Source organism: Trachinotus anak, unplaced genomic scaffold, assembly GCF_046630095.1.
Source record: "Trachinotus anak isolate AG129_WGS33_773 ecotype Australia unplaced genomic scaffold, CSIRO_AGI_Tana_v1 ptg000011l, whole genome shotgun sequence".
Classification (NCBI taxonomy): domain Eukaryota; kingdom Metazoa; phylum Chordata; class Actinopteri; order Carangiformes; family Carangidae; genus Trachinotus; species Trachinotus anak.
The window spans coordinates 9,374,311-9,401,370 of record NW_027273862.1 but is presented as its reverse complement, the minus strand read 5'-3'; the positions used below and the strand labels follow the sequence as shown (position 1 = coordinate 9,401,370).

The following is a 27,060-nucleotide window of genomic DNA, read 5'->3' as shown; positions in this document are numbered from 1 at the left end:
GCATAATAAAACATGAACAGGTTGCCCAAGTTAACAAACAATACAGAAAGCTAAGAGAAAAAGACTGATTAACTCAGATCTGAGAAATGTGCTGCAAATGAAAAGTCAGGTGTCAAATTGCTCAGTTGCTTTAGGATAAAATTGTATTGCCCTTTGAACAAATTAAGATAGAAGATAATAATTTTTTTCACAGCTGCACATTTCACTGGTCGCTTTTGCCTTTAATTATTGCCCACCATTTACACAGTGTAAATAAGGCAGAAAGATAACAGTAAGGGCCCAAAGATTAATCTCTGTGGAACTCCAGCGTTTCCTAGCTTGAGCAAATCAGCATTTAAATTCAATTTAAATCATTTTTCCAGTATTAAACTTTGTGAACATGATGACTATAAACTATACCTCAGACCAGTTTCTGGTTGAATGTGAATCTGTAAAACTGTCATGTTTGGATAATCTGTGCTGGCAAACCTTTAAACAAGCTGTTCATAAACTGTTCTGGATGAGGAAACAAATTTATAGACTGTTTTATAGCATGTTTTTGTTCTTCTTTTCACGTATCTATTTTCCATTGTGCATGCATAATCATGTTTAGCACAGCAGGAATAGCTGTAATACAAACACATATAACACGGACAGGGAACGCAATGCCCTCTCCCATCCTGCCAGTGTGTCAGAGTGATGACTTGCCCTCCCCGTCTCCAACAATGTCTCTCAAACACCATCTCTGGCAGGATTGATTCTTCCAGAGGCATACACATTATACAAACACATACACTTATACACACAGTCTTTCTCTTTTGTATGCCTGTCTCTCTTCTCTTTCTCTTTCGCCACACCCACCTTATTTATTGGCTTTCCCTCCTGTAGCAGTTGCCCTTAACATGAATACAAAGCAGTTTTGGGGGGACAACCGTTGCTTTGAGGACAAGCTCGGGCACTGTATTAAACAAATAAATGGCAAAGTGAAACAGACAAAACAGCATTACTATTCCACTAACAAATGTAGTTCCTTCCCCGACTCATCCGTCGAGGCCTGTCCTGTCCTCTGCTGTACTCTGTCTGAGCCTCTCACTCTACAAACTATCAAGACCTGCAAGAATTGCAGCCTTGATCAAAAGCACTTCTCCCCTAAACACAGTGGTTCTTCAGTAATTTTTAAATAACTAAAAAACTTTGGTCTCTGGTTTGTTCTCATATACATAACCCATACTAATCTAGCTCTCCAGACAGATGAAATAATCCAACTGTGATTGACCCCTCAATGATAGATAGCTTTTCTTTTTCAGGTGGTTTGAGCCATTTGTCATTCAGTGGCTTGATGAGAACGAGGACGTTGCCATGGATTTCCTGAATGGAGCACTGGAAAGGGACAAGAAAGATGGAGTGAGTACAGAATTAAATTATTCCACAAATATGTAGCTTTATATTTAACCATCAGAGCCACTTAAAGCTGCTTTTTTATTCAATGTCTGTTAAGACTGAATTTACCTCTTGGGGAAGAGGGGGCTGGGGAGGGTGGGGATAAAGGAAATTTTACACAGTTAAAAACACTCCTCACCCAGAGACATGACAAGACAGGAATGTGAATAAAATTTCAATTAAAAATTTATTTAAAAAAAAAAACAAAAAAAAACAGGAAGAAAAACATGATTTTTAGGGCAGTAAAAGGCACAGAAGGATATTAGGCAATAATGAGAGGAAATGTGTTCACAATATAAAGTTAGGCACAAAGTTATTGCAGGCTATTGATGCACCTTCACAAGTGTTTGTATGCATGTGTGTTCATTTTTATATGCATTAGGGAAGTATATTTTTCATAACCTATTTTGCATTTAGCATTAACCTCATGTCCTCGTCTTACACTTTCTTTCATGCTACAGTTTCAGCAAACCTCGGAGCACGCCCTCTTCTCTTGTTCGGTGGTGGATGTGTTCACTCAGCTAAACCAGAGTTTTGAGATTATCAAGAAGCTGGAGTGTCCAAACCCACAGGCTCTGGCTCACTTTATGTGCCGCTTTGCAAAGGTCAGGCTCTTTGGAAAGATCCCCCCAGTGAACCCTGAATACTCCTGCTGGGAGTAATAACTTACAGTTAAAGAGTTTGCCATTGATCTAAGGAGAGTCTTTGTTATATTTATTCTGTTTGATTATCTTGTTATTAGCTTGTGACTGCTTAAAGTTTTTCAGTGAGTCCCAGAGATTCAATAATAGAACAGCAAACAAATTGTAATTATGAAACTGTCTCTCTCCCTCCTTGCAGACTATCAACAAAGTTCTTCTGCAATATGCTGCGATCGTATCCAAGGACTTTACTTTGCATTTGAGTAAGGAGAATGTGGTAAGTGCAAACTCAAAGTCTGCTAATGTTGATATCAAAGGTTACATTCATCTATTTTAGTGCAAATACAGATGCAGTAAGTTTGATGATGGTGTTTCCATGATGACTGTCTAACAGCAGTTGGCATGGAGACCATGTAGAAAATGTTTCAGACAGCAGCCCAGTCTTCTCTATACTGAGCCCTGCCGTGTCTTCTGTAATGCTCTTAACAGTCTTCATTAACTGAAATTTAATAATTCATTTCACAGCTCAAAGCTTATGGAGGAAAGTCATTGGTATTTTCTGGGCTCTCTGTCCATTGTTTAATGTGATGGATGACCAAACGCAGAGCCTTGTGAGTGGCCTAATTATTCACACTGGTGTTTGAAGTTGAAGTGAGCGATAACACACAGGGTACTAGCAGGGGAGGCAGATGTTTCTTTACACTGTTGACAGGCTCATTACAATTGTCCCAGAGAAAACATGAAATGTCTCTTCTCCAGACAGGACTGAAGAGACAGATGATGGAAAAAAGGAAGTAGCAGACAGATGGCGTTATACAGTTACATCAAATTAAACCTAATCTGTAATTTGTTAACTGTCACATATACAATACATGACATACATCATAGCCATCTTTACCAAGATCATATGTTGCCAACAAACTTGAATATAAATTAAGAGAGCACAGTAGCAGTATAAGCAAAGATGAGGATCTGGAGCAGTGGTTCCCAACCTTTGCAACTTGTGACCACTTAAAGGTTCCCAGTGGAGTTTTACACCTCTAGTAGCACCATAGAGCAGTTTTTCTATGAGTGGGTACTCATTTTGTTTATCTCATGCACACACACAAAGACGCATGCGCTGGTGACACTTACAGAGTCCTATATAGAGTGGTGGAACTTCATTGCACAGATCAAAACACCACAATGTGCAGCAATGCACCAACAAAGGCAGGGAAGAAGAAGAAGAACCATGCTAGTAAACACAGATTTTAATACTTACAAAATTGGCTTTGCACTGGTTTTATCAGGACAGAAATGCACTTGACATTTTATCAGACTAGAGGTTAGATTAGATAGTGTGTTTTGATGAGTAACACTGAATGTAAACATAACTCAGTATAGCACCTTTAAATCAAATCAGGGTCTACTTGTGATGATGGCCAAAGTGTGGAAATAAATTGTGAAAAGTTTGAGTGTCCAGTTTGTTCAATGATTTTGGATTGTAAGTATTTTTACCTAAAGATTTACCTCTTTAGGTAAAAATAGGAAAAAATAAGTTTCCAGCATTTTACATAAATAAGAAAAAAAAAATGGACAAATGTCAGGATAATAAATGTTGTTTTGTGTAAGAGAAAATTCCTTTAAATTACCTTGTGACCCCTCAGATTTATTCTGGGACCCCTTGTGGAGAACCGCTGATCTCAAAGGTCTGTTTTAGCCTCTCTGCAAACATAGTGCTGATATGAATACATTTCTTGATGTAAATAATATTTCCAGAAAAAACTTGTAGCTTATAGTTATCGTATTAAACTGCATTGCCCCACTGAATACTGTCAGTTGATGATAGATACACATAATTTCACCACTGTGAAATAGCTTTCTTTTTTCCCTTGATATCTATAATCTTGACTGATATCATATCAGCCCCAGACATTTAGCTGATACAAAATACCCAATGCAACCAAATCCCTTATTCTATATTTTTCAAGTTAGACATATGTAGCTGTGGGAAATCTCCACTGATTTCATTCAGATTTAGAATATCTAATCACTCTTATACAAATATGCTCATAAATCTGGTAGAGAGAGCGCCATTGTCTGCTGCTGCAGAGGCACCACTGGCTGCTTTGTGGACTGAAAAACACCAATCATCGCTCTCCTGTGGGGCGCAGAATTATCATTTTAGTGCTATACATTAGCACTACCATAATTTTTTGTCAGTTGTATTGTTGTCAGTGGGTTTTTTGGGGGGAAGATAATGTACATAATATGTGACCGACTGAAAACTGAAGAATTACTCTTAGTGTCCATAAAAAGCAGTGTGATTAATGCCTGTCATCTATTAAACTTGTTGTGGATCTGAAAATCGATAATGCCTGACATATTCAGTGCAGACATTTCTCTCCCTGTTGTGTTATGTATCGCGTTTCCCTGCTGACTGTCGATGTCACACGAAAACCTCGCATCTTTGTATAAATGAAGTGTCAGGAAATCAAAACTGATGGATTTTACTATTGTTACCCCTGTGATTCGTCTGACAATTTGCACTGTGTTTTCAATTATATGGGCTGCTCTATAACAGCTATACTATAACACTGTAAAACAGCTCACAAACCGTTATAGTACAGTGTTAATAGCTCTAAGAACAGGAAATTGAATGTACTAGGATTTTCAAGATGTTAACCGCATCAATGATATATTTGATATTTTTTCTAGCACTTCAGATCATACACTGTAGTTTAGAGGACAATGTAGTTATAATAATTCTTGTACTTTTACAGCCCTGTATCCTCCTCAACAATATTCAGCAGCTCCGTGTCCAACTGGAGAAGATGTTTGAGTCCATGGGAGGCAAACAGGTCTGTGCCTACTTACGTGTATTTGTCTGCTGTGTCTGTGTCAAAGTTTGAGCCAATTCACTTTCAATACAACTCAGATTCCTAAATTGTCAAGTCAAAAATATAATTTTGTCATATAGTATATAAATTATTCTCTGCTTTGATGTGTGTCCTTCCAGTATATGGTCACACCACGAGGTTAGCTAAGGAACAGCATTCCCAGAGCTTCAGATGATTCACTGTTGTACTAAAGGACGCTTCAGCAGGATTGATGCAAGTTAATATGGAGGTTTAAACCTCCATCCTCAGATGAGCTCTCTGCTGGGGAATAAATGCTGTGTCATGATTATGTAAATGATAGTTTTGGATGACATTCATAAGGGAAAGTGAATTGACCCCAACGCTCCCTCCCTCAGTTATGTACTTACCCATCAAATAGACTAATATGTCATGAAGTTGAGTTTGTTGTTATCATCTTTCTGACTTCTGCTACAGTTCCCCTGTAACTTCCTCCTTAAACCCTCTAAATCTGTGTGTTGGGTTTGAAGCACCGTTGAATATTTTCCCTGTCGACATGTCAGTCACTCTAACCTGAGAAGCAGCCGCCACGTTATGACTTACATGCATGTTTCTCTCCAGTATCTAACGCCTGTCTTGCCTTGCGTTTTGTCTCCTGTCATTGTGTCTTCTGTTTCCCCCCCGTTTCCTTTCTGTGCTCTCTCTCTCTGTCTCCAGGAGGAGGGGGTTGTGTCCTTCTGTAAGGTGTGTGCAATAGGACTCGTCAACACCCCTTCCCACCATTTACCGAATGATAGGAAAAAGCACGCCCCCTCCCCCCACAATGCCGCCCCGCCACCCCTCACGCTCCTACGCTTCTCACCCCACCCCCTCCAGCAGCATGTGCCACAGAGCATATGGAATCTGAATTACCCATCACCCCTCTGGACAGGCTACTCAAGCTCACCATCCCCGGCACTCTGGGGATAGTGGTTCAACCCACCCGATCCCATCTTTATTTTTAGCCTGCTTTTTTCTGTCTGCCACTTCTCTATCCATGGCTAATTTAGAAGTGTGATATTTACCTTAGTTCATTGTTAGCTCTTTTTTTACCCAACGCAAAGAGTGGAGTTAGGAGCTCACCAGGTTTCTGGCTATGGTTTTGATCATCTCTATTCATTCTCCAGGCTGCAGCCACAAAATGCTTCAGACAGGAGTTTTCAGACTGTTTAATGAGCTTCTCAAACACTTACAAATCTCTCCAGCTGTGTCCTCAGCTGAGATGCTGCTCCCTCCTCACAGTTAGCACACCTAGACCTGGATCACTCCAAGGCCATTACTGCCTGAGAATAATGACACGAGAGGTCTTTAAATCCCCTCCAAAAGTCAAATAGTGAATATTAACCGTTAATGGATAATCAGGTATATCTTTAAGAACATGTTAGGCAAATCTCTTGAATAATAATTCTATAGCTAAAATGTATTTCTGGTGAAAGTTTTCTATTAGTTTGCTTTCTGCACAGTAGCCTATTCATTACAGAATAGTACCCTATCAGCAATTAACTCCCAGAGAGCCAGTGTAATTACCCAGAGCTGTTATCATAGCATTACCAATAACAGAGATTAGCAATAATCTCTTACGGTGCCCACGTTTATGGAATCATCACAGACTGATCTCCCCAGATTGATATCAGGCTTTGTTTTGGGTGTTGTCCTGTTTGCTGATATGCTTTTCTCACTTTAGTGACGGTGGCTTATTAAACTTTTATTTACTTGGCACTGTTAAGGACAAACTATGTTTCGGCATAACAACCTGCCAGTGAGCAGATATTGTATTGTTGAAACAGACAAAGGGAAGCAAAGCTGAGCTGCGGTTGATAGGCTTTCAGCCAGGGGAGAGTTTGTACACTCTGGAGGGCTCTGGATGCCCGTCAGTGTCAAGTGAAACTAGCTACCATGATAATAGATCCTGTAATTGATGTTTACTTTGCATAAAGTTTAATTACCATTATGAAAAATGTTGTCAATCACTAAGTTCAGTAGATGTTTAAAAACTTCTTGAGTTGTTATTACACATACTGACAATAACTAGTTTCTGACAGTTCAAATGGAGCGTGAGAGACAATAGACACGGGATCTATTCACAGTACTCCAGATACATTTAACATTCATTATTGGATTCCCAATGTTATATCCAATTTCCAGGCTAATCCAGGACCTTATCTTTATCCTGACATTTCAGAAAGTGAAACTTTGATATTTTCAAACTACAAAACTGCCTCACTGGCCAAGTCATAGAAATATCTGCGGCTGCATTTAGATGAAGGCATTTCTGACGGGACTGCAGTCTTCAGGTAGACATTTCACTGGCGCATCAGGTGCATCCTCTCAGGGGGTGGCAGGTGCCTTGGTTTATCTAACAGCGGGATGAATTTCCTTTGCCAGCGTTCCCATTAAGATACAGTGTCCTTGGAAAAAAAAACTGAGAATCTCAATTTCAGAGACTGCCAGGTTGCAGATTAGAGTCCTAAAACTTTCCCCAGGCCAGGGAGAACTGATAAAAGACTACGGCCTACAGTGTTTTTCTGCTATCACTTGAAAAGATATTATCCATTACTCAAACAGTAAAATAACATCTCTAACCTCTATGGGCAATTTTCTCTGTGACAGAAATGTCTTGTATGCTGCAATCACTTCCGTTGAAGTGACAGCAGTATGAACACATGCACACGTGAACACACATTCACACACTTATACTCGTTCATGCTGTAGATAGAGACATGTCTACAGAATAACAATGTCTATAAAAGGTTCAGTTTACACATCCGCTTCCCAGCTGAGCCATCCGCCATTAAAATGTGTGAGATGAAGGGCTCCATGGCTAAGCTTATCGGTTCTAATGTGACGATCTGTCATGCATGTGGTGTGGTGCCTGGCCTCACACATCCATCTCAGGCACTGAGCCTCAGCGACGTGTGTTCTCCACCTCCATCCAAAACATCAATATTTGGACATTTGTACATGGCAAATGTAATTCATAAGCACTGAGTCAAATAGATGCACTCATACATGCAGATACTGACACACACACACACACACACACACACAAATATCCAATGTCCACCCATGCATTTCTCCAGTTCATGGCCACAAACTCAGATAAACACAACACGAACACATCTGCACATCCATCACATGCACATGCATATTTATGGCGCTGCAGAAACCCAAAACATACCATGCATGGGCACATAAATGCTGTGAATAAATTTGTGAATTTTCTTCTTGTAAATAAAAAAGCCAGTCAAAAGATTTCAGCATCAGAACATCTGTATATGGATACAAGACTTTATGTAAAGACGGTGGCTCTATGTCCTGAGATATAACTGACTGACAGCATACTCTTTCTACTGTAACAGGCGTAGTACTCCACAAAAATGTTCCCTTTTGAGAGACCAATAACCTAGATGTCTCTTGGCTGACACCATGTCTCATGACTCGGCAAGTAGTCATCATTGCAGCGCTCGGAGGTGAGCCGTCCATTTGTATTCAGACCGTTGCTTGGCACAGATGGCAGGCAGAATGAGTGGGAGGCCACCAGCGAGGCAGGTTACTCTCCTCTGTGCCTGCCGTCTTCCCTCCTAACACCCCCACCCCATTTGAGGCACCCACCAGAGATACAGAGTCGTAGTCAGTGTGGGCTACTGTATAGAGTGTAATGATGTAGTGACTGTCTGTCTTCCACTGACAGCTGGATGCAGAGGCTAGTGATCTGCTCAAGGAGCTGCAGAATAGACTCAACACGGTGCTGGATGAGCTAAGCGGCGTGTTTGGCTCCAGGTAAGCATTAGTCTGACTCAGTGTGTGTGTGTCTGTATGGGATCATTTTCATTAAGGTTAATGCCTTCATTTATTTCTTGTTCCGTCAAAGCAATTGTACTACAACACTTCTTAGTTATTGACAGACGTGTACTCCAGTTATAATTGATTCAAGTTCTTGCTGTGCACCATGCTTCACGAGCACAGCAAGTTGCAAAACATTTCAGCTTGAACAAAAGACATTCCTACTCTTAACACTTTTTCCAATAATCTAGGAGGACCAGCAGGAGTGAGCTTGCACCTCCTCAAAGTTACTACTGCTGTGGCTTAAAATACACACTTAGCAACAAAGGATTTAAAGTCTTGTTGTGTTTTCCATTGCCTAGTTTCAAACCTGTTATCGAGGACTGTGTGAAGCAGATGAATCAGGAACTGGTCCAGATGAAAGGTTCGGCGAAAGGGAGCAACGCTGCCATGGATGCAGAGACTGTCCTTCGGCCTCTTATGGACCTTTTGGACAAAAAGTGAGTACCCACTGAATACAACATCAGAGTTTTCCCTCTGACATATAAGGCAGGTTTGGCCAATTAGCATCTCCTTCTCTAGCAAGCTAACTGAATGTGTAGGTGTGTATAGCCTTCACTGGTAATTTCCATCAAATTTGAGCGTTTTTTTTCCTGAGGGAGTCTAAACAGTTTGAGCAGTTAGTGTTCATTCTGGTAGAATATGGATGCATCAGAATATAAAAGGTTAGTTTGATTAACAGAAACATGTGGCTGTTGTTATGGATTCAAATTACAGAAGCTTCCCACTTGTGTATTCCCAGCCCTCTTGAAACTAAGCACCATACACTTGTAATGCCAAAGCACCAGCTGACAGATTTTTATGAGGATTATTAAAGATCTGCAAGTGCAGACAGTGGGGCCTCATGTGCAGTACATTGTAAAGGTATAGGGATCAATTATTACCAAGTTATAACACACAAGTAAGTCTATGTAGGTGTTCAGACCAAACGAATATAACCTGTGTTAAATAAATAATACAAAAATATGTAACCTGTGTTAAACCTGTGTTAAAACAATGCAAGGAGCATCATTGCTGGTGGTGTGTTCTACTGTGTCAGGTACCTGTGAGACAGGCAAGTATGATTCAGAAAATTACAGTTGTACTGTAGTTCAAAATACTATGAAGCAGCTCAACAAGGTATTGTGTCATGGTCACAATTATTTTATCATTTGCTGCTATATTCACAATGTGAAAAGTAGAAATGCAGCATTCATATTTTAAAGTGATATACCAAGATTTTTTTTTTTTTTTTTTTTTGCTGGAGCTCTCTGTGTCAGGACCCTTGCTATGTCAACACAGTGATGACATTCATGCAGCCTCACTGACCTGTGCAGAGGTTGAAAAAGCCTCATCCTCAGACATGATGAAGGTTGAGGTCATCGTTACTAATTATATTTCAATTTCTAATTTTACTTCAGTACATTTAAGGCCCTCCAAATGTGTTGGTAAAATAAATACAGCAGTATAATAATCACTACCAGTTTTTGGAAAAAATAAAAAAGGAGACCCCCATTATCTGTGAATGTCTATTAATTCAACCGAGGGTCGGTATTTACTTCTTAGGCATTCTTGAAAGAACCATAGCGATGATATGGTTCAGCAGAGCTCTGGGAATCGCTCTCAACCATTTGTCAAAGCAACATTGAGGCCAATGGGGTATTACAGGGAATCCTCTTAATGATATGGAAATACCAAATCCTTCCTCCTGTCTACTGAGTCCCTGCTTGCACAATGGGGTGAGATTAAAGCATAAAGCTGCTGCATTTATGAATCACAGGTGTTTTTCTTTACTTAATCATATTATTTATGAAGACGTCATCACTTGGAGCCCTCAGCCATGTTGGCTCAGTTTGAGACACGTTCTTCGAGTGTTGACCTGACAAATGCCCTTTTTTTGCCGCTTTGCAGTTTGATGTTATTTGCCAAGATTTGTGAGAAGACAGTGCTGAAACGAGTCCTCAAAGAGCTATGGAAAATCGTGCTGAACACCATCGAGAGAACAATTGTTCTGCCTCCACTGAGTGACCAGAGTGTGAGTTTGATCAATTATCCTGTAACTCTTTTCTTCTCCTTGGCCTTCTCTCATTTCCTCCATCTGTTCATCTCTTTCCTTCTTCTTCATAACACACAAATTACTGTACAGGAGATGAAACAGCATGGCATCTCAAAATCTTCATACACTGAGTTTTTTTAATATCATTAATCCCTTTGTAAAAGCCAGGCTGACATTTTTCATCTCAGGATTGTCTCATTAAAACATTTTTGTTGTTGACCATGGAAACATCCAAGTTTTAAAGCCATCATGTCAAGCAGTTTCTCAAACATTTTCCTCCCACATAAAGTTACCAAAATAACCTGTGCACCTGTTAAACACAATTGCAGTAATGTAGTAATGTAGTAATGTAGTTATTTTTGAGATTTTTCCCATTCATCTTGTGCTCCTTCATTTGTTCATATAATCATTTTACTTTCATATTCATTTATTGAGTGTTTCCGACTTTATTTCCCTCGTGTAGTTTTCCATAACCCAAGAAGTGTCTGTTTCTCCAACAGCAAGGAGCTCAGATGATCTTCAGTGCTGCCAAGGACTTGGGACAGCTGTCCAAACTGAAGGTAATTTCCAGATGGGTCCAAGAAGGATGCTGCACATGTCAACACACAAACATTACACCAACTGTACCCCATAATATCTGATTCCAAAGAGATTTCTCACAGCTGAGCTGAGTTGTTGTCAGCTCAGTAAACAAACACTGAAAGTATATGAGAATCATTATAGATAATAGAGAATACACAGACTAAATGCCTATTAATCCACAATTAAATATATTCATATTGAAAAGGGCCAGATATGGATAGATGGATAATTTCATTTTGAAACATGGTCATGTAAGCTTCTGTAGGCTTTTAATATACAGTACAGCTTATTGCAACCAGGCGGGTGTCTAATTGCTGGTGTTACCAGAGGATGTTTAATCCCTAGAGCTGGGATGCATCAGTGGTTACACTGTGGTTTTACTAACAACCATGGTATGACAGTACCTCAGAGAGGTATTTCAGCTCTGAGTCTGAGTCTGAGGGGTTGCAAACTGAATATGTGTTTATCTGTTGGTGTATTTATACTCATATTTGTGTTTTGTGCGGGATGTCCTTTGAGGCAACATCTGGGTACTGTACACCAGTACACAGATGGATGTGTTTTTGTCTCCCTCCTGAAGCATTCAGGTGGTTTATCATCCTCTTGTTATTGCTGATTATGACTGCTAATCCTCAGAACACTGTACTGAATTTTTCTTTTTTTCCATTATGTGTAAACTGTGATTTAAAAAAAAAAATCAGGTCACTTGTGTTTCTTATTTTATTGGCTACAATTAGCTAAATCCTCATTCAATTAATATCTAATATTATTAATGCATGGCTGTAATCTCATTAACTGAAGGGACTGCTAAATCTGTACCTGTCAAATTATTATTCACATGCTGTGACCTTTGACGCTTGTAATGGCATGGAGTCATGGAACAGCAGAAGAGTAATTTGAGCTGTTATATTGTTTGTCTGTAAGAAATAATGCTGTGTACAGGCCAACTTTGACACCCATGACCTTTGCCCTCCACAAATACCATGGTCATTTCCTGGCAGCACTTAGCCTAAGAAAATATGTTGATGTTTGTTTTTATCTCATTTATCTCCTATATTTGGAAAGAATATAAATATTTCTCTAAAATAATTGTGGACTTATGAGTAATCTTAGAAATGAACAGAAAAATGCTGTTTGAGATATTAAAATTCTTTGGAAAGATGGAAAAAAAATCAACAAATAACAAGCAGAGTTCCTATACATTGGCATCATGGGGTTTTCATTAGAGAGAGATATGTCCTGCCTGCAGGCTTTTGTGATTTTGGGACTCACAGTGACATTGTTTTCATGCATTAGAAAGATTGGAGGATTAGTCAATACAAATCGAGTGAGCCTAGTGGAATTTTAGCATCCAAAAAAGACCACATCTTATGAAGTGTTTTTCATCTCACACCAGTTCTCTAAAATCTGTTTAAAACTGACTTGTGGTTGATTTAATCTAAGTCATACTCAAAAGATATAAAGGTGTATTGCATCCGCAGCCCACAATTTTTATAAAGTTTGTGTATTTTTTACTGCACTGCACATTGTACAAGCTTCTTCCATCGCGGGCTTGGTGATTGATACTTAACAACCAACATTAAACTCGTGTAAAAGTTCACTGAAGTATGCAGACACATGAAACTGTGGACATTAGGACCTACGTTTGTAGTTGAGTTTGCATCAGTGATTTAGTTTCTTCGAAGCCTCTGGTAGTGCCAGAGGTTATTTTCTGTAATAAATTCACAAATCAGGAACTCCAATCACAACTCCAATTAGAATTGACAAAATCTTTTCATGATATATTTGTATATATCGTGTTGTGTATGTGTATGCGTGTGTGTGTGTGTGTGTGTGTGTGTGTGTGTGTGTGTATATATATATATATATATATATATATATATATATATATATATATTGGAGTGCTGGTATGAAACAGCATCAGAGAATCTGCAGTTTAAATGACTGTTTTGTACATCAATCCTAGCTATGTGACCATTATGCTAAAGGAGCCTGTTAAAATTCTGAGCCTTAATGTGAATGTGACTTGTGTTGCTGATTTGCAGAGTATTTAACTTGAACTATTATTCCTCCAGGAGCATGTTATTCGAGAAGAAGCCAGAAGTCTGACTCCACGCCAGTGTGCAGCCATGGACCTTGTGCTTCCCACCATCAAGGTGAGCTTGATGTTGATCATACTGTTGGCCGTAGAGCGAGAAACACCTGGGTTGTTGAGCTTGACCTTTAGATAGGATAAGAGAGCTACATGTGGCTGAGCAAAGATATGAAAAGTGATTTATATATATATATATATATATATATATATATATATATATATATATATATATATATATAGTCGATGTGGCTTGATGAGACACAATGTAGTTGCAAGAAGAAAGAAAATTACCATAAGAGTTTTAGAACCGCATGACAGAATGCCAGTTTAGACCTATGTGAGAAATTTATAATTAAAATCCAAGAATATGGAAAGACACCCAAAGCCTGTCAGAAAAAAGGCAGCATGAAATACAGTATAGCACTGTTAATTTCCTGCTGTGCAACAGTTTGTTGGATATGAGACAGTTTCCAAAGACCAGTTGTACAGGGACAAGAGGAGAGTTATGGTGCCACAGGGGGAACACTGCATCATAAAGTGCTGAGAAAACTAATTGATTGTGTTGTCTCCGAGGAAACTACCTGCAGGTTTAGATCAATCACGTCGCTGGAATTCTTTTCATCAGTATTCCATTGAGATCAGTAAATTAACACAGTTGAGTAATGTGAGATCAGATCATGAATGCTATGTAGAGGGTTACAGACACAATATTTAAATCTGTAATAGCAAAGAGGTAAAGATGGGATGCAATGTGTTGAAAAAGAACTAACTTTGCTGTATGTAGGCCTACCGACAAATATATATTTGGCCACTAGTATTAGTGTGCTCACGAGATGAAGTGTTTCTGCTTGGATTGATGACTAAAGCCAAATGCAATATATCTACTTGGATATTCGGCCGTGATTGCATTTCATGATTATCCCACTGAAAATGAACTGAACTTTGAACCTGTAAAAACTAATGGGTGGGTTAATGTGTAAATGCACTGGACCACAAAGGACATCGTACGAAACAAAGACAGCATGCAGTCCATTTAACAGATCCCCAATAATGCACCATTTGCTCCTTTCTTTGAACTCTGACCTCTGAGTGACTGTAGAAGAAAAGCAGCTGCTTAATCTTTCTCACCAAATTTAGATTTGATGCACTACATAAATTTGCACATACATGGGTGGGCTACATGTGTAGTGTATTTCAGAATACAAAAGATATAAAGACCTATATCACCCGTTTTTCTATAGACAGATATAGGTATTACATACCTATATCTGGCTCTATCTTATATCTTATCTATATCTTCTATCTATCCCATATATCTTCCATATATATGAAAGATATATGGGATTGCGTTCACGTACGTATGTCAAAGACTACAATAAAGAGTGTGATGCCCCATGGTTCACCACCAGATGAAAAGAAATGGTAAGCCTTGAGGACAGAGAAGAAGATAGGATTAAAAGAAAAAAGTACATGAGGAACAAGGAAAGAAATCGATGAAACAAGGACAGATATACGAAAGAACAGGTGGAAAGAAACAGGTGGGAAAAAGACAAGAAAGAAGAAATGGAGGAAAGATGGTATGTTGGCAGGTAATTTTGCCAGAGGCAGGGTGATATTTTGAACATGCAGGTTGATTCTGCTGGGTTGGCTGGTTGGTTTTTCCAGAGAGAATATAGCAGTGCAGCCTAATAGTAACATTGAAAGCCATATTCCAACATGAGGCAGCACTTTCCTGACCAGTACACTTTATCAGTCATGGTGCCGAGACAAGGTGATGTGAATTAAACAGTATAATCACAGCACAAATGCTTGATAATGAATGAGACAAAACTCTTGTATACCCGCATACTGTAAATACTGAACGTCTTGAGTTATGCTGGGAAATCCTGAGGAGTGGTGGTTTAGACCAGTGTAATATTTAAAAAAAAACAAACACTGTACTTCTTTAAGGCTCTCAGAAAGTAACTTTAACTAATCACTACTTACAGTAATCTTAGCCTTGGTTTACATGCTCATTTATGACAGAAAGCATAAACTTGTATTGATAAAATATAGTTATACGTATTTACTGTGTCTTTAAGCTTTTTTGTTTAAATATGTGCAGTTTTTCTTGTAAGTGTGTGCTATTTCTTTTTTTTTTCCCTCTCGTTAAACTCCACCCATGACTCACCCCCTGCATGCCTGATTATGGATGTTTCACGAGAGGCACATGTCAATCAAACTGTGACTCATAAGTCATTGGTTAGGCAGAGAGCAGTGCCTCCTACTGTGTCAAGTCACTGCCAAGTACTCTGACCAGACATGAGTCAGAAAGTATGCACCATCACTTTCTCTTTAGGGGCATCGTTTCATGCCCAATGAAGATCGTGTGTGTACGATGTATGGACCTTATCTCTATTTACTTTATTTAATTAATTGATTATTTTTTTGTCTAGTGGCTCTAAGGATGTGAGATAAATAACAACTGACCCTCCAACAACTTTCTAATATATGTTGCGGGTGTGGCTCAGGAGGTAGAGCAGGTTGGGTCTATTAACCAGAGGGTTGGTGATTCGATCCTCGCCTACTTCAGTCCATATGTTAAAGTGTCCTGAGACCGAACCCCAAATTGCCCCTTATGGCTGTCCCAGCAGTGTATGAGTGTGAGTATGGGTGTGACATATGATTGTGTGTGTGAACGGGTGAATGTGGCATGTATTGTAAAACGCTTGCCTTGGTCTCAAAGACTAGAAAAGCGCTATCTAAGTGCAGTCAAATTATAACAAGCGAAGAGGAATAAGAGATAGAGTGAGTTGAAAAAATCATGTCTCCAAGGACCTATATTCATTGTCACTTCTTTTCAGCAGCGACTTCTTTCTTAAAAAGATCTGTCCTTGGCCACCCTCCCACCTTCCACATGTGGGAGTGGTGACAGCTCTTGAAAAGAAAGCCAAGCCTTGTTTGTCCTCAACTATCAGGCTTATCAGCACAAATGTGTATTAACCATCCAAGCATTGGTGTCAGATTCAAATACACAGTAATTAACTACAAAGGTGACAATTACTGCTGTCTCTTGTCTGGTCTCTCTGCATGTTTGCTCCTCCTAGTAAAATGCATACTGTCCATATAATCCCAGGCTATATCTTAGCCTACAATAACCTGCTGTCATGTGTAAACTCAAAGGAGGCTACCATCATGTTCCCAAGTTATTTCAAAGTTTTCGTTTACCCTGGAAAACTATAAATATGAGCTGGTCTTTTTTTGCAGCAATACTTCCATGCTGGAGGAAACGGGCTGAAGAAAACCTTCCTCGAAAAGAGCCCCGATATGAAGTCCCTCAAATATGCTCTCAGCCTTTACACTCAACCTACAGATGCCTTGATCAAGAAATATATATGCACCCAAACCTCTCAAGGTAAGGATGCTTTTTTGAGCCAATGCTGGGCTCCATTAAGTTTCATTCCAGGGAGTGGAGTCACTTCAGCATGCAAATACTGAAAAGCGTTTCGGTTAAGAGCTCCTTTCTGTCCATAAAAAGCATCCCACATGGGTAGGTTCAGACTGAAAGAAGGTTGCTATGAAAACAAGAATTGCTGAAAAAGATTATGCTGAAAGATGCTTAGATGATGAAAGTGTCCAGAAAGGTGTGAAAAAAGCACAGATTGTGATACTGTTGCTCAGCAGCACATTAGCACTTTTCTGAAGCAGCAGTTCGTAAACATATTCTAATTAAGCTTGATAAACTCTGATGGTGAAGTAGTTATTCACATTTGTTGCTGCTGTTGTTTGCTCACAGTTTATACATTACATGTCTGCAGCCATCCACTTCTATAATCATATACTTATATATAAGCCTTATTATCTCCAAATCACTTGCAGCTTCTATTGTTATTTAGAACTGATTGAAAATAATGTATCTCCAGTCTTGGCTTGTTTAACCTCAACATTGTGCTGTTTTCCCATCAGTCTTAGCTCCCTTTTCATTGGAGTATGTGTGTGCTGAGGATCTCTCTGTGTCACTTTATTTTCTTTAGGCTTATATGCGCAATGGACATTGCAATAATTGCATTTTTTCCCTCAATGTATAAGTCATTTGTCTCTTTCACTGCACATAAAAAAAAAAACTTATCTGTGGCCTTTTCACCCCATACCCTGAAGAGTTTGGTTGCTCCCATGCTCTTTTCTCTCTCCCTCTCTCTCTGATTAGAAACACATAAAACCAATGTCATGACATATTTAAGATATATGTGCAGTGTAAATCTATAAATTCCCCCTTGTGCTCTCTCCTCCTCTCCTCTTTGTGATCCACTTTTATGCGTTGTTGTCTCATTCATCCATCTCTGTATGGAACTTTTTTTTTTTCTGTCTGTTTCTGTAAAAACACAGAAATACCTTCAGGTGTCCAGAGAGATTCGAAAGGGAATTCAGCCCAGTGGGGCGTTGAAGCTTTAAGCTCCTGGTTGCCTCAGTGTGTTCAGCCTTGCAGAACGCTGCATAGGCAGGCGGCAGGAAACAGAATGGCAATGGGAAAAAGCTCATCAGCTAGGCGGCCAGCAGACCAATCAGCGCTGCTGCTCTCACTGACTGGCAGATGGGCATAGACTCACAGTGTTTTGCTGTGTGCTATTTTGAGATTTGCTCGACGTGTTTCTCCTCTTCCTCTCTCTCTAAGTCTCTCCTCCCATCCCTTCCCCCCTTTGAGTTCACACCATATTGTCGTTCTTTATCTGTGGCCGTCTAATGTGATCTCTATAAGTGGAGGCAGTGAGGTGGTTGATGTGCATTAGGTCAGTAAACAGTGTGGAGATGTGCTGATGCTTGATGTAGCACAGTGGACACTGTTTCATTAATCACCAACCCCTGTGCTCTGACAGCGACACATTTAGACCAAGGCATGCACTGGTTTATTCCTGTCAAGAGTGCACTTGGATGCATATGTGTTTGTGTTTGTTAGGAAGCAGGCTGAGGTTTTATAGCTGCTTAATGCCTCAATGGAAGAACAGTACTAACACAATAAACATGTTTTTCTTCATACAGTCATTTCATGTGAATACCACAGCTTCTTTCTTAAGAAGAGATTTTCTGCTGATTTAACACTTGGTGTATAAGCTTATTGGAACATCTTTGACACAGCAAAGACCGAAAAAAAAGTTATGAATTAAACTGCAACAACTGATGCCTAAAATTCCCCTTTCTTATCTGTTAGTTCTTTTGTTCACATTTTTCTCACTTCATCTGTTAACCCTCCTCACTGCCACCATTGTTTTATCTACGTCTGCTTTTCTTTTTTTATGTACCATTCATCTTATTCACACTCTTTTCTTCAATGCCTTTCAATCTGTCTCCTCCAGACTCAGCTGTATTCAAGCCTGACAGTGTCTCGTCTCTGACTTCCATAAAAAAAATTAAAAAAAACAACATTAAAAAACCTATTTATTTATTACATTATTTCAGCTGATAGCTGAGGTAAATGTACTGTAGCATTGCTCCATTAATTTCCCACAAGTCCACTGTTTAATTGTGCAGCAGCAATGTTTTTCAGCCTCCCTCAGCCTCTCAGGGTCTCATTACAATAAATCACAAGGCTTGTTTCTTCATTACCAGCTATAATGGGCACTGCATGTTTGGCACATATTGATTAGCGATTGGATCAACATGCCCCTTCATCAACCACAACGGCACTAGCCTTCCAATGTTCATCTGTTGGTCCCAGACTGGGTGAAACACAAGGCAGTTGTTAGAGGCAGCTAAAATGGGCAGGGCACGCTGCATGTGGCAAAGTGAGACACATGGTCAGCAATCAATTGTAATTGTTTCCTGGCAACAACATGTCCAGTGTGATTGAAACTGTATTGCTGACGTAACTGTGCAGGGTGTAATGTCCAAAAAAGGGTATTTCCCCTCCTTTCCTCCTTTTCGCTCATGTCCTCTCGCTACATACTCTCTGCTGCGTTGTTTTTACTTCCACTCACGTTGTCTGCATGCTGTCAAATCCAGTGCTTTGTTTGTATTTCTGTCAAGTTGAACAGTTTGATGATTTCATCGTGTAAAACATTATTTATTTACTGCATCACCTTACCCCATCTGCCTCTTTCACAGCCTTCAACCCGGGCAGATTATTTCATGTTTCTTGTTTTTTTTTTTTTTTTTTCTTGTTCTTCTTGTTCATGTTCAGCCTGAAGCTAAAGGAAACCCTGGCTCTGCTTGCTGTGGACTGCCATGGGGGTGAAATATACTCTGCTTCCCTTACTGTTGTTTTTGTGGTTCAGTTTTTTTTTTAGTTTTGACACACAGAGCTGTTAATACACCTTTTTTGGATGAATTTATGGATACAAAAAAAAAAAATGCTGCACCCACAGTTTTGGATTCTGTCCTTTCATCCTCTCTCTTTTGTTTCTGTTTCCTGATCTCTCTATTTCTCTGCCCAGCTGCCTCTCCTCCATCCTCTCTGATTTTCACTATGCCTCTGTCCAATTCTCCTGTTGCTGTTTTGGTGTGTGTCCAGGTCAGTCATCCAACGGATCGGTGGGGGAGGTGTCGATGCAAGTGAATCTCATCTCTCACCCTGGCACTGGAGAGCACAAAGTCAGCGTGAAGGGTGAGCTTTTTCCTATACTCAGACCTGCTTTTTCGTCATTTCTATTCAAATGTATTCACACCTGCAAATGTTCAAAGACTCGTCACGGACAGCTCATGGTGGTAATCTCATTTGTGTGATAGTGCTGCTGGGGCCACGGTCAGAAGCATCATTGTATAGTCCTGGAGCTTGTTTCACAGACAAAAAAATTAGGAAATTAGCATCTGGAAGATTGCTGATGCCATAATTAAAGCCATTATATGGAAAACCGAAACCACAGCTAGAGTTGCACTGTAGGTTTCTTTTCTGTTCTTGCTGAGGCTGTAAAAAAGTTGAGGCTTAGCCTATCATTCATGATTTATAGATCTGAATCATCTGTATAAATCATCTGTATAGCTAGCAGCATGGTTTTATGATTGGCCAGTCATTCTATAAGTTGGTCCACAACTTTGGTCCAGACTGAAATATCTCATCGCCTACTGGATGAATTGCACAAAAAATTGGTAGAGACAGGAGGACAAATCCTAGTGGCTTTGATGATCCCCAGACTTTTCCTCTAGCGTGAGGTTGACATTTTTCATTTTGCATAAAATGTCTCAACAGCTATGGGATGTATTGCCATGAAATTTTGTAAACATATCCATGTCTACCTCAGGCTGCATTGTAATAAGTCTGGCCACCCTTTAACTTTTCACCCAGCGCCATCAGCAGGTCAAAATTTTATCAGCCACAGCTGCGTTTAAGCCTAAATGCTAGCATGCTAAAAAGCGAAACTAAGATGGTGAACATGGTAAATATTATACCTGCTTAGCATCAGCATTGTTGTTGTGATCATGTTAGCACGATGACATTGGCATTTAGCTCAAAGCACTACTGTCCCTAACTACAGCCTCACAGAGCCAGTAGACTCGATCTTGTTTCAGACTACAATCCACGAATGATACACAAATTCATTCACCAAATATGTTATCAAAATACAAACGACTGCATTCACTTGTTCAGAAACTCCTTTCATTGTGTTCACAGTGTTCAGATTCCTGTGTAAGTCCCTTGTTTAAATGGGCACTATTGTTTGCCATGTCCATTTCTATAATCACACACTTGATTCTGGCCCTCTCATTTTCAGTAACAAAAATGGACTCAGCTGAAAATATCACCCACACAGCTGCAGAGATATTTGTTGCACCTCCCACAGCAGCTCCATATGCACTACATCAGCTATAATCAGCCAGCAGCTGTAACATGGCAATGTGAATGGCAGTTTGGTTACTATGACAACCACATATGAATGTTTCTATCAAAGGAAAATACATTATTAGCAGATGAAGATCTGCAGTTCAGCTTTTTTTTAATTTTTTTTTTTTTTGTTACATCAATTTTCAACATTTCCCCATTTGTTTTTTTTGGATTTCAACATTTTCCAGAATTACCTTTGTCAACCACTACAAGACAAAATCAAAAAAAAAAAATGAATTTTATTTTATATTTTAAGGATTTATTTCTATAAATTTTTTTCACTGTCACAGCAAATTGAGTCTGGAAAGAAATCTTTGCAGTGTGATCCACAGGCACTGACATCCTGAGATGTTTACCATTAATGTTCCAGACAAGTGGACATGTTTCTGCTATCATATTCTATTGTAGTAGCTCTGACAGTATTTCAGCATCATAAGACATTTTCTACATTTAACCAGTTATCTGTGGGATTAAGATAAACACGCTTCCAAAAATAGAAAACGGGGCCAGGAATACACAGCTTTAACCAGCATATACGTTCTTATATCTGTGATGTTGCTGATTATTATTCCCTCTGCATCTCTCAGTGGTCGGAGTGAACAACCTCATCTGGCAGACCAATGCCATGTTCCGTCCGTTTGTAGAGGTCAACGCCGTGGGACCACACCTGGCTGACAAGAAGCGCAAATTCAGCACCAAGACCAAGAATAACAATTGGTCACCAAAGTACAATGAAACATTCCAGTAGTGAGTAACCCCGCCTCCTTCCTGTTAGTTAAAGAGGTGGAGAGGAGAGGAAGAGTGTTCTTTAAGGCTAGAATCATTATGCAGCATTTTATCTGCCTATATTCACTCTACAAAATATTGGACAGCATAAGGACCTCATGCTGCCACACCTTCAACTTTGTATTCAGTATATTATCTGCACACGACAAAATAGCCAAAGTAGCCCCCCCCCCCACCCCTTTTGCTCTCAGCAATCTATAAGCTTGTCCCCAGCACCTTCAACATTGTAATTCTCAGAGTAAAGCCAAGTAAAGTCACAGAGCTAAAGCGATCTTAGCCTGAGTTGTAGCAGCACCAGCATGATCAGTGCATGCCCAGTGCCATCTGCATATAGATTTACTCCTGGCTTTGTCATTTGAATTTTAAAAAGCCATTGAGTTGATGACTCATTTGAATGGAAACATTCATTTAACTCGCAAGCATGATTGAATTGTCACATCACAGCCACACATACAATAGGAAGGCTTTTCACTGGGTGAATGTCTCCCAGCCAAACTCTTTCTACAGACACATTATATTCAGCTAGGAACAAAGCTGAATGCCAGCGTCCAAGCAGCTGCATTACACTCAGGTGCTTTGAGACTTTGGGCTCTTTATTAAGTTTGGAAGGTCAATGTAATATACTTCTAAGTGACTTACAACTTACTTGACAGCACCTGGTAAACCTTACAGTGTACATTTTATTTAATGCCAGTCACTTTCAGAGCAGTATTTCATAAAAGTAAATAATTTCTAATTGTGTGCCATGAAAACATGTTTGAATTTCACCTCTCTTAATCTCCCTGTGTCATTTCTCCCAGTGTTCTGAGTAATGAGCATGGTCCAGAGGCCTACGAGCTGCATGTTTCAGTAAAAGACTACTGCTTTGCCCGCGAGGACCGCATCATCGGCATGACGGTCATCCAGCTCCGAGAGCTGGCGGACAAGGGCAGCTGCTCCGCCTGCTACCCCCTGGTGAAAAGCATCGCCATGGACGAAACAGGCATCACCATCATGAGGATACTCTCTCAAAGGACCAACGACGAGGTGGCCAAAGAGTTTGTGCGTCTCAAGACAGACACACGCTCAGCAGAGGAAGTGTCGTAATGTGCAGCAAAAATAAAATGCAGTATTAACAGAGTTGTGTTGTCTTAAGTGAGCGATAGAGAGAGAAAAAAGGAGAAGGAGGAGGAAAAAGAGCAGTAGCAACAGTTGTTCTTTCGGAAGAGAGGTTGGAAACAGCATGAGAAAGAGATTGTCCAAAGAAAAGCAGAGGAGGCCGGAATGTGGCGAGGCAGTGTGAGAGAGAGAGAGTTGTGTTTGTTTGTTTGTTTTTGTGCATGTGCGTAAAACATCTGTTGGAATGTTCATTTTAAAACTACAGTATGTACAAGTGTTTACTTACCGTATGCTTACTATTAAGTACTATATTCTACGAGTTATGTTAACGAGACATGAAATACCTTTTGTACAACATTTAGTCTTTTTGAACAGAGATTTGTTCCAATAAAGTGCCAAACCAGTGAAAAAAAAGAACAAAACCAACGTATATGAATTATGGTGAACTTAGTATGTTTGAAATTTGCTCGATTAATTTGTCCGGTGTAAGTCATTTTCTGACAGTGTGGCGTTTTGATTGTTGCAAAGTCTTTCATTTTGCACCCTCGTTTTTCGGCTTCACGTTCTTCCACACAGCACTGTTGTGCATGTCCTCTTCTCGGTCATGTCTCTCCCATGATTCCACAGCGACCACCGAGCAGGGTCCTGTCCCCTTGCCTTCAAACTGTTTGTATTTTAAGTCGACCTGAAAATAGACCATGTTTTTTTAAATGGCGATGACTGCTATGTAAACCTTCATAGGTGTTTGTAATTTTATAACCATGACAACAATGACGACAGCCTCCAGTCCTAACAGTCTTAGCAGAAAGGATGGAAAAGTTCTCTTTTTCTTTGGCTTTTTGTTCTTTGTTTTGGGCCATCGGCTTCCAGCCTTTCTGAATGACCACTGTGAACATGAGCTTTGGAAGGCAAGCTTACATGACATTGCTGACAGTTTGATATTATTGTTTCATATTTTTCCGATAACTTTGTTCCTGATAAACTGCCAAAGTTATATAAAATATTTGTACAAAAGCAATCCATTACATGTATGAAGATATATATGTACATGTGATCTATTACTTTTTCAATGCTTACTATTTGATTGTTGATAGGGTGGTACTAAGATTTTATTTTTTTTATTTCCTGTGAAGCTGTTAACCAATATGAAAGTTGCACATGTTACTTTACACATTAGTTATATCAGCTTCTGTCATTGGATTTATTTTTCTTCATAATGGAAAGAGTCTAACATTTGGTAAATATGCAACATTCCTATGTATTGCACTGATGGCGAATTGTATGTCATGTAAATATATTTAGTGAGATATTGTACAAAAGTCTACTTTTCTTCAATGTGCATAAAGTATGTGCAAATGTGTGATGATCGGGGTCATTTTGAACAATTGTCCGGTAACCTTCCCTTTAACACCTGAACACAAATATTTATCATTTCTGAGGATTTTTATATTTAAAGCATCAAGTTCAAGTGAAATAATTAGAAATAATCTGTTGAGAAATATTTATACAAACTTGCTTCACTTGGTTTCTTGCATTTTGTGTTGAGATCTAAAATATATATAAAAAAAAGACAAATGAGAGTTTGAGAAAATTTGCATGTGGGTCTGTCATGTTTAATATGAAACAGTCTTAGATGGGGTAAAAGAGGTGTATACATTATGACAAAGTGAGTTTTTTAAAGCAAGTTAGGGACCTTTCAAGTCCGTTATTTAACAGAAAAAAGAGGCTGCATTCATTCTGAAAATGATTTTTACTAGTTTCAGATTTGTTTGCGCGTATGCTGCATATTTTAGGGTAGTGACTGATACAGCCACCAAAAATTAGATATCATATTCAAAGAATACTCAATCAAACTTAACTATCTAGAGGAAGTAAAAGTCGTAACAAGGTGTCCGTAGTTGAACCTGCGGAAGGATCATTGCCGTTTCACTGTCAGACTGTTTTTTTTTTTTGTTTGTTTGTTTGTTTTTTTTCAAAAACAGCTAAATTGCTGTTATGAATTACGACAGCTTGGTCTTAAATTCAGGTGTGGTATGATTGTATCAGCTGAGATGAAGGGATACAGAGGTCTTTTCAAACTAGTTTTGGTTTTTGGGCAAGATATGTCATTTGATCCAGTTCAACAGTCTTGGCACGGCTCCCTCTGGAGCCATAAAAAGTCTTTACATCTTTTGACACACGTGCGGTAGTACTGTCAAGACCTGTCAACAGACTTTGGTGTCTTTGATGCACTTTCCCTTTACTTGTTACAAACATCCCTCAATCCACCATCAAGCACATTTTGCACCATTGAGCAAATATTTTATCTTTGCCAATGTTCAAAAGGACATTCACTGACCAGTTGTGCATACTGTATGTGAGATTGTACCTGAACACACACTGCCTCAAAGACAACCCTATTCCAGACTCACACTAAAGAGCATTATAGCGTTTTCATGTGTAAAAAATATCCCGAAAATTAAAGAATCATGACAGGATTTTTTAACTGAAAAGGTTATCATTTTTAATGGCAGTGGGTTTCAGAGTGAGCACTTTCCTCCCCACCTACTGACCAGAGTCTTGTTTGTGGTGCCTGCGCATGGCAACTTAGCTGCAGATATCTGAGACATTTTGTCTTTTGATACACATTCTTTGAAAAACACCTACAGACTCCCACAAGATACTGTAATGCTTTGCACTAAATATGAAGGCTTTGTCAAAGTTTCTCCTTTTTATGATTTCACAGTGTCTGAGATTAATGTTTTCAGATCAGTTATGCTCTACTTACTGTCAGTCATTCAACGCCCACAGGAAGAGATGCACATCTATGGCTGGAAATACTCCATAAAAACATGTCACCTGGCAAAACTTTAGTGCCACGTTTATATATTTTTATTTGGGCCATCTGTATTAGCTCAGAGAGCTAATTTCAGGGAAGATATGAGAACGTAACCTAAAGCACAACATTGTAAAGCCCAATTTAATGAGTTGAAGGCAAGAAAGTATAATCGTATATGACACTACAAAATGGCAATAACTTGTTCTTCAGAGATGACTGAAAAAACTCCCATTCATCAAAATCTGCTTATTCTAGCCACAGGCCATCCCTTGCTCAAAGGCCCACACAGTGTAGCTAATCACCTTGAAACAGTCCATTTGTCAGTGTCACCCTTTTGTCTTTTTGTAGTCTTGTAGTCCAGCCGTGTTTCTAAAGGAGCGAGGGACAAAGAAAATGAGAGATACAAAGAGGTCGACTGAGAGGCGACAGATAGCAACGAAGATACGGAGACACTACAAATAAGGCATAGAGATACAGACAGTGCGGAGGAAGGGAGAGTATGGTTGACATGGGAGATATTTTAGTTATAATATTTGTGGAGATCAGTGAAAGTCTTTTCACACAGACGTGATGACAATGCTTACATTCAAAAAGTGACATGTTTCCCCACAGGGATTTCATTTCTGATAGTTAATGATACATATGTGGTGTGTATATAAAAGTAAATTCTACTTTCAACATCTTTTAAAAGACAAGTCAACAGAAGTGTACAGACACCTGTAAATAGACCTTTTTCACAGAAGAAATTCTGGCATGTCATAGCCAAGAAAAACTCAGAAACACTTTCTACACACACTTTTCTACTCTTGGTAACACACCTGCAAATGCAGTAAAACCAGTGATTAACCTGCTTTAAGCTCAAACACCTGACAGCAAGTCAAATATTTTTGTTAAATATTCCTTCCTTTATGACTAAAGAAGATTGGTACCACATTAGCTTAGCTTAGCATAAAGCCTGGAAACAGACAAGCTAGCCTGGTCTGTGTCCAAAAGTAATACAATAATAATAATAATAATAACTTAAAATCAACGTGTAAAAGCAACAAGCAGAGGTAGCAGGAAGTTAAGGAATAGT

The 27,060-nt window shown here is 39.3% G+C and overlaps 1 protein-coding gene across 2 annotated transcripts in view; it reads left to right on the top strand.

Moving 5' to 3' along the window:
• The window catches only part of LOC139628092 (protein unc-13 homolog C), a 103,514-nt gene extending 78,986 nt beyond the window's left edge, over positions 1–24,528 (top strand). Inside the window, exons 20-33 of one of the 2 annotated variants that reach the window (XM_071489452.1) lie at positions 1,287–1,383; positions 1,881–2,024; positions 2,260–2,337; positions 4,823–4,900; positions 5,615–5,641; positions 8,628–8,716; positions 9,082–9,219; positions 10,670–10,793; positions 11,315–11,374; positions 13,472–13,552; positions 16,738–16,885; positions 19,976–20,068; positions 21,871–22,030; positions 22,870–24,528. In XM_071489452.1, coding sequence (XP_071345553.1) covers positions 1,287–1,383; positions 1,881–2,024; positions 2,260–2,337; positions 4,823–4,900; positions 5,615–5,641; positions 8,628–8,716; positions 9,082–9,219; positions 10,670–10,793; positions 11,315–11,374; positions 13,472–13,552; positions 16,738–16,885; positions 19,976–20,068; positions 21,871–22,030; positions 22,870–23,155 — 1,603 coding nt within the window. In that variant the 3' untranslated portion in view covers positions 23,156–24,528. The remainder of the gene's footprint in view (positions 1–1,286; positions 1,384–1,880; positions 2,025–2,259; positions 2,338–4,822; positions 4,901–5,614; positions 5,642–8,627; positions 8,717–9,081; positions 9,220–10,669; positions 10,794–11,314; positions 11,375–13,471; positions 13,553–16,737; positions 16,886–19,975; positions 20,069–21,870; positions 22,031–22,869) is intronic. The other variant, XM_071489454.1, reaches the window with a different exon arrangement.
• Positions 24,529–27,060: the final 2,532 nt, after the last annotated feature.